The following is a 7,600-nucleotide window of genomic DNA, read 5'->3' as shown; positions in this document are numbered from 1 at the left end:
CCTGTAACCCCTGCTATTCAGGAGGCTGAGGCAGGAGAATCGCTTGAACCTGGGAGGCGGAGGTTGTGGTGAGCCAAGATTGCGCCACTGCACTACAGCCTGGGCAACAAGAGTGAAACTCCGTCTCAAAAAAAAAAGACACTTGGAGGCAGCTGAAGGAATGTGAATGTGGCCTGTACTTTAGATATTCACCCACTTGAAAGTCTTGGGCATGTTGATGAAGTTGTGTTTCTGTAAGAGAAGGCCCTAGTCCTTAGGAGTTGTGTGCTGAAATATTTGGGGTAAGGTGTTATGACATCTGTGACTGACTTGCCACAAAAAGACAAAGCAAATGTGGCAAAATGATAATTCTTGGTGAAAAGATAAAATAATAAAATAGATGAGTCCTAAATGTAACCAATGACAACAAACAGCAGCCGGTATGCAATCCTGTGTCCCTCACTGTGACCGAAGAGCACTCTCCCCAGTTCTGACATGTCTTTCTCTGCTCCCAGGATGCTGGATGAGTACTTTGAGGAGCAGATGAAGGAGATCATCCGAATGTGTTCCCACCACCGCCAGACCATGCTCTTCTCAGCCACCATGACAGACGAGGTGGGCCGAGGGACTTGGACTTCTCTGTGGCGGGTGGCAGGTGTGCACAGAGGGGGCCGTGCAGAGGACCCTGTCTGGGGTTGAGGGGGTTTGCCTGGGGTGAGCATTGCTGCCTCTTTCCCCACTACCCGGTTGCCAGCTGAGCAAACCCGGCTTTGTGCTTGGCAGGTGAAAGATCTGGCTTCTGTCTCCTTGAAGAATCCTGTCCGGATATTTGTGAACAGCAACACGGATGTGGCTCCCTTCCTGCGGCAGGAGTTCATCCGGATCCGGCCTAATCGGGAAGGAGACCGGGAAGCCATCGTGGCAGGTGGCAGCTGGCAGCTGAGGGCGAGCCTGGGCAGGGTGGGCTGGTCAGCTTCCTTGAGCTCGTGGTGTCCATGCTGAAGTGTTTGGTTTTTCCCCGGCGCCTCTGCCGTCCAGTCTTCCCCAGCGCGGAGGCTGCACTGCACTAACGATGATCCGCTGCCTCACTTCTCCACGGGTCCTTCCTCCCTTTGCCTTATCGCCTCACCAATCCTCTCTGTGTCCTGTTCAACTCCCAACCACTTGGCATCAGCTGCGGTTGTACCTATCAGTCCAGACCACTGTCCTCTGTCGCCTGGATCGTTGTACAGTCTCTTGCTCGAGCTCCCCGCTTCCACGTGGCCCTTTGTGACTGCATTGCAGAGCATTTATGATGATTGCTTGCAGAAGACATCTGTACTTGTTACATCCTTATTTGAACACCCTGCGGTGGCTTCCATTGGTTTTAGACTAAAATCCAAACATCTTAGTGAGTCTTTTAGGACTCTTCGGGCCTGGCCCTTGCCTGCCCGGGGTCCCCAGCCATGTAGGCTTGCTCATGGCTCCAGCCACATTCGCCTGCTTGCACTTTTTTGTTTTTCTTTTGAGGCAGAGTCTTGCTCTGTCGCCCAGGCTTTAGTACAATGGCACGATCTTGGCTCAATGCAGCCTTTGCCTCCTGGGTTCAAACGAGTCTCGTGCCTCAGCCTCCTGAGTAGCTGGGATTACAGGCACTCGCCACCACTTCTGGCTAATTTTTGTATTTTTAGTAGAGACAGGGTTTTACCATGTTTGCCAGGCTGGTCTTGCACTCCTGGCCTCAAGTGATCTGTCCTCCTTGGTTTCCTAAAGTGCTGGGATTACAGGCGTGAGCCACTACATCCGGCCGCCTGCTTGCACTTCTCACTATAAGCTCATTCCTTCCTCTGGGCCTTCATGTTTGCCATTTCCGCTGTCTAGAATCTTCCCCTGGATCTTCCCATGGATCATCTGCCTTATCATTCAACCTAATGTCACCTCTTTATAGAGGCCAGCCCTTAGCTGCTTCCCCCTCCTCCCTGCACTCTCTCTTACAACATTTTTCACCCCCCAGGAATTGGTTTCTCTGTATCCACCCTGGAATTTGAGTTCCACAGGACAGGGACAGTGCCTGACTATCCAGTGCCAGGCACAGTGACCATACTTTGTGGATGAGGAGGGGGTACATGTTGAATGAAAGCCTAGAAACAGCTGCCAGCTCAGTCCTCTCTTCCTGCCAGCCTTGTTGACAAGGACCTTCCCTGACCATGTGATGCTGTTCACGCAGACCAAGAAGCAGGCCCACCGCATGCACATCCTCCTGGGGCTCATGGGACTGCAGGTGGGCGAGCTCCATGGCAACTTGTCACAGACGCAGCGGCTGGAGGCCCTCCGGTAACATTTGGGGTGGGGACTCAGGCTCCCACCATCCTTCTGGGGCAGAGCAGATAGAGGGAAGAAGAGGACCCTGAGCATTCTGTTAGAGCATTAGCAGGGGACACATAGGATGATCTTGGCCTTGAACATTTTAACCTAACCACTGTGAGGTCATGTCTTAGATGCATGTAGAACTCTGACTTCATAGTCAGAGATGACCCTCATGCCCTTGGGTGCTTGTCCCTAGCATGGGAGCTGTTGTGTGGGGCGACAGAGGAAGCCGGCTTGCAAAAGCAGCACATGGTCTCTTCTCTGAAGCTTTCTGAGAGTGGTGAACATTCCTGGGTCTGATTGAACAAGATTTAGAGTCAAAGTCAGCAGCCATTACTTGAGCATCTACTTTGCCAGGCACTGTGCTGTGTGCATTCCACGTGATTTCTTGTTTAATCCTCAGAGAATGGCATCAAGGTGGTTGGCAAGGAGGAACCCTTTAGAACTCTCCACCTAATGCTGTTCATCAGAGGATGCTGAAAGGTGTTTGTTAAAGATAGGCTGATTTAAACTGAGACAATTGCCCATGCTATTAGCAGACACAGAACTACGCTTGCTCTGTATGATGGGTTGTTGAAGGGTGGGTGTAAATATCCCATGTGCTCACATTTAGTATCTATCCCCATTTTAATGCCCTGTTCTGTCCTCTGCTGGCTCAGACTCTTGTGGAGCATTACTAGGGGAGGGTGTCTGGATGAACAGCTGTTTGTGACTGTTTCTAGGCGTTTTAAGGATGAACAGATTGACATCCTCGTGGCCACTGATGTGGCAGCCCGTGGACTTGATATTGAGGGGGTCAAAACGGTGAGCAGACCCTATCTTCCTCGGACTTTTGGTGGAAGTCTTTTTGCCTCTTCGCACCCCCCTTCCCTTGCCAGGCCTGACTGATGTTCATTTTTGATCTTTTAGGTAATCAACTTCACAATGCCTAATACTATCAAACATTATGTCCACCGGGTGGGGCGAACAGCACGTGCTGGCAGGGCTGGACGCTCAGTCTCTCTGGTGGGAGAAGATGAGCGGAAGATGCTGAAGGAGATTGTAAAAGCTGCCAAGGCCCCTGTGAAGGCCAGGATACTTCCCCAAGGTGAGCAGGCAGCCCTGTGGCAGTGTGGAATGGCTTGGGTGGGTGGGGCAAGGGCAGAGTGTAAGGGCTTTGCTGTTCAGAGCCAGATTTGAATTCCAGCCCTGCTGCTTCCTTGCTGAGTGACCATGTACAGGTTTTGCCTCACCTCTCTGAGCTTGCCTCCTGTGTGTAGAAAGGGAATTATGACAGAATTGTAAACACAGTGCCCCATTTAGGTGGAAAATTAGGAAGAGAAGGTTGCTTGGGGCAAAATTCTCACTAATCTCCTTTCTCTTACTATTGGTGGGGGGAAGAGAGAGATCAGTACTCATTCTTTTTGGGTCCTTTCATTGCTTTTGTTCCTCTGATCTGTAGGGGTCCTATGAAGCACAACCTCTTTAAAGTCTTTTTTAGTTTTGTTTTGTTCTTGAATTCCTAGGCTGAAGCAATGCACCCACCTTCTGCCTCCCAAAGTGTTGGGATTACAGTAATGAGCCACCATGCCCAGCCTTAAAAATTTTTTTTTTTTTTTTTTTTTGAGGCGGAGTCTCGCTCTGTCGCCCGGACTGGAGTGGCCGGATCTCAGCTCACTGCAAGCTCCGCCTCCCGGGTTCATGCCATTCTCCTGCCTCAGCCTCCCGAGTAGCTGGGACTACAGGCGCCCGCCACCTCGCCCGGCTAGTTTTTGTATTTTTAGTAGAGACGGGGTTTCACCGTGTTAGCCAGGATGGTCTCGATCTCCTGACCTTGTGATCCGCCCATCTCGGCCTCCCAAAGTGCTGGGATTACAGGCTTGAGCCACCGCGCCCGGCCAAAAAATTTTTAAAGTTATAAAAATAATACATATTTAGTCTGAGCATGGTAGCTCTTGCCTTTGTAACCCAAAGTAACCCAGCACTTTGGGAGGCCAAGGCAGGAGGATTGCTAGAGGCCAGGAGTTCAAGACTAACCTAAGCAATGTAGTGAGATGCCTGTCCCAAAAAAAAAAAAAAAAATTAGCTGGGTGTGGTGGTGTGTGCCTGTAGTCCCAGCTATTCAGGAGGCTGAGGCAGGAGGATCGCTGAAATCCAGGAAGTTGAGGCTGCAGTCAGCTATGACTGCGCCACTGCACTACAGCCTGGGCAAAAGTGCAAGACCCTGTCTCTAAAAAATGAAATAAAAAGTACATATTGATTGTTGGAAATTAGTAAATAAAAAAACAAAAATGTAATTCTGTGTCAAAGAGCTCACCACTGGTAGCATTTAGGTGTATGTCCTTTCAAACCATTTTTCCTTTCTTAAATGTCCCTTTTATTTTTTTCATTTTCATTGTCTTCATTTAATCAGTGACTAGTTATTGAGTCCTGCTGTGGGCCTAGAGATACAGCAGGGAACAAAGCAGAGCTATTGTTCTGGTGGGAGAAAGAGACAATAAATAAGCTAACAGTAGATGTGATTGAGAACAACAGGAAGAGAGTGCCTCATTAAGCTGTTAAGGAAAGACCTCTGCACAGCTGGCATTGGAGCTGAGTCCTGGATGATCGGAATGAGGCAGCCAGGAGAGGTCTGAGGGCAAAGTGCTGAGCTGAGAGAACAGGGGCAAAGGCTGTGAGGTAGGAACGAGCTTAGTGTGTGAGAACAAGAGAAAGGTCAGGAGGCTCAGGCGTGGTGAGCAGGGACACACAGAAGATCAGAGCAGTAGGCAAGGGCCACTCTGAGTTTGGGGGATATGAAGCAGAGAAGGCACACATTACAAACACCATTTCCTATGTCAGTAAATGCACAGCTAAATTATTTTCATTAGTTACATAGTATTAGTAGTCACCTGTATTTTATTTATTTATTTTTGAGATGGAGTCTTGCTCTATCACCAGGCTGGAGTGCAGTGGTGCTATCTCGGCTCACTGCAACCTCCGCATCTCAAGTTCAAGCGATTCTCCTGCCTCAGCCTCCCAAGTAGCTGGGACTACAGGAGTGTGCCATGATGCCCAGCTAATTTTTATATTTTTAGTAGAGACGGGGTTTCACCATGTTGTCCAGGATGGTCTTGATCTCTTGACCTCGTGATCCACCCGCCTTGGCCTCCCAAAGTGCTGGGATTACAGGCTTGAGCCACCGCCTTATTTTTTTTAATTTTAAGATAAGGTCTTGCTTTGTTGCCCAGGTACAGTGGTGCGATCATAGCTTACTGTTGCCTCGAACTCCTGGGTTCAAGCAGTTCTTCTCCTCAGCCTTCTGAGTAGGTGGGACTACAGGTGCGTGCCACCATGATGGCTAAGTTTTTCTTTTTAGATGGAGTCTCACTCTGTCGCCCAGGATGGAGTGTAGTGATGTCATCTTGGCTCACTGCAACCTCCACCTCGTGGGTTCAAGCAATTCTCCTGCCTCAGTCTTCTGAGTAGTAGCTGGGATTACAGGTGTGTGCCCCCACACCCAGCTGATTTTTGTATTTTTAATAGAGACCGGGTTTCACGGTGTTGGCCAAGCTGGTCTCGAACTCCTGACCTCAGATGATCCACCTGCCTCGGACTCCCAAAGCGTGCGATTACAGGCGGGAGCCACTGAGCCACTGTGCCTGGTGTGTTTTTTTTTTTTTTTTTTTGGTAGAGGCACAGTGTGGCCATGTTGCCCGGGCTGGCCTCAACTTCTTGGGCTCAAGCAGTCCTCCCACCTCAATCTCCCAGAGTGCCGGGTTACAGTTGTGAGCCACCATGCCTGGCCTACCCTTATTTTTAAATCCTTTTTATTTTCTCCCATTGAGATGTCATCCTCAAATTCCGGGACAAGATTGAGAAAATGGAGAAGGATGTGTATGCAGTTCTGCAGCTAGAGGCGGAGGAGAAAGAGATGCAGCAGTCGGAAGCCCAGGTGAGGCTGTGAGGTGGGATCTTGTTCACGAGGCTGCTCAGTGAGCAAGCTGCTGCATCCCTGCCAGTGCTGCCCTTCTGAAATGTTTCTCCCATCGGAGCCACAGGCATTTGCAGGCCGTGGCTTCCTGTGTTAGCAGATACAGGTTTCACAGCAGGCATCCTTTTGTTATCTCTACAGATCAATACAGCAAAGCGACTCCTGGAGAAGGGGAAGGAGGCAGTGGTCCAAGAGCCCGAGAGGAACTGGTTCCAGACCAAAGAAGAGAGGAAGAAGGAGAAAAGTAAGTCAGGGAGGTTCTGTAGAAATCTCAATACAGAATTACCCCACAGGACTCAGCAGTTCCTTTCCTAGTTCTATACTGTAAAGCAGCGGTCCCCAACCTTTTTGGCACCAAGGACCAGTATTGTGGAGGACAGTGTTTCCACATTTGGCGTGTTGGGGGTGCATTAGATTCTCATAAGGAGCACACACTCTAGATCCCTCGCATGCGCACTTCACAATAGTGTTCATGCTCCTATGAGAATCTAATGCTGCTGCTGATCTGACAGGAGGCTGAGTGCGGGTGGCAATGCTTGGTTGCCCAATGCTCACCTCCTGCTGTGCAGCCTGGTTCCTAATAGGCCATGGACTGGAACTGGTACGTCAGCCTGGGGATTGGAGACCACTGTCGTAAAGGACTGTAAACAGGGACTCAAACAGATACTTAGATGCCAGTGTTCTTTGAAGTACTGTTCATAATAGCAAAAAGGTGGAAACAAACTATGTCCATCAACAAGTGAATGGATAAACAAAATATGGGGTGTGTGTATATATACACACAATGGAATATTATTCAGCCATGAAGTTCTGATACATTCCATAAGGATGAACCTTGAAAATATTAAGCTGAATGAAATGATCCAGACACAAAGGGACAGATACTGTCTGATTCCACTTACCTGAGGTACCTAGCTGGGCAAATTCACAGAGATAGAAGTAGATTATAGATTACTTGGGACTAGGGGAAGGAGGGTAATAGGAAATTATTAGTGGTTGTAGAGCTTCTGTTTTCGATGATGGCAGTGAGTAGCCTTCTGGTAGGAGTTTTGGAAACAGTGGTGATGGTTGTACAATGTTGTGAATTTAAGTAATGCCACTGAATTGTATACTTAAGATTGGGTAAAATGGCAACCTTTGTTTTATATATGTATATATAACTACAATAAAAATAATTTTTTAAAGGTCAGGAGATATTTAATATAGATTTCCTCTCCATCTTCCTTTAAAAAAGACCCAAAACACTTATAAGTTCATACTGTTCTATGCCTTGCCTTTTCACTTAATTTTGAAGCTTAGAGATATGTTTTATATAGGCACACA

The 7,600-nt window shown here is 48.6% G+C and overlaps 1 protein-coding gene across 1 annotated transcript in view; it reads left to right on the top strand.

Moving 5' to 3' along the window:
• The window catches only part of DDX27 (DEAD (Asp-Glu-Ala-Asp) box polypeptide 27), a 24,489-nt gene that overhangs the window by 13,223 nt on the left and 3,666 nt on the right, over positions 1 to 7,600 (top strand). Inside the window, 7 exon segments of the mRNA XM_011928831.1 lie at positions 495 to 594; positions 763 to 904; positions 2,139 to 2,292; positions 3,048 to 3,129; positions 3,235 to 3,412; positions 6,132 to 6,238; positions 6,419 to 6,521. Coding sequence (XP_011784221.1) covers positions 495 to 594; positions 763 to 904; positions 2,139 to 2,292; positions 3,048 to 3,129; positions 3,235 to 3,412; positions 6,132 to 6,238; positions 6,419 to 6,521 — 866 coding nt within the window.

Source organism: Colobus angolensis, unplaced genomic scaffold (genome assembly GCF_000951035.1).
Source record: "Colobus angolensis palliatus isolate OR3802 unplaced genomic scaffold, Cang.pa_1.0 Scaffold8, whole genome shotgun sequence".
NCBI classification, from domain to species: Eukaryota; Metazoa; Chordata; class Mammalia; order Primates; family Cercopithecidae; genus Colobus; species Colobus angolensis.
This window is presented reverse-complemented; position numbering and strand designations above follow the sequence as displayed.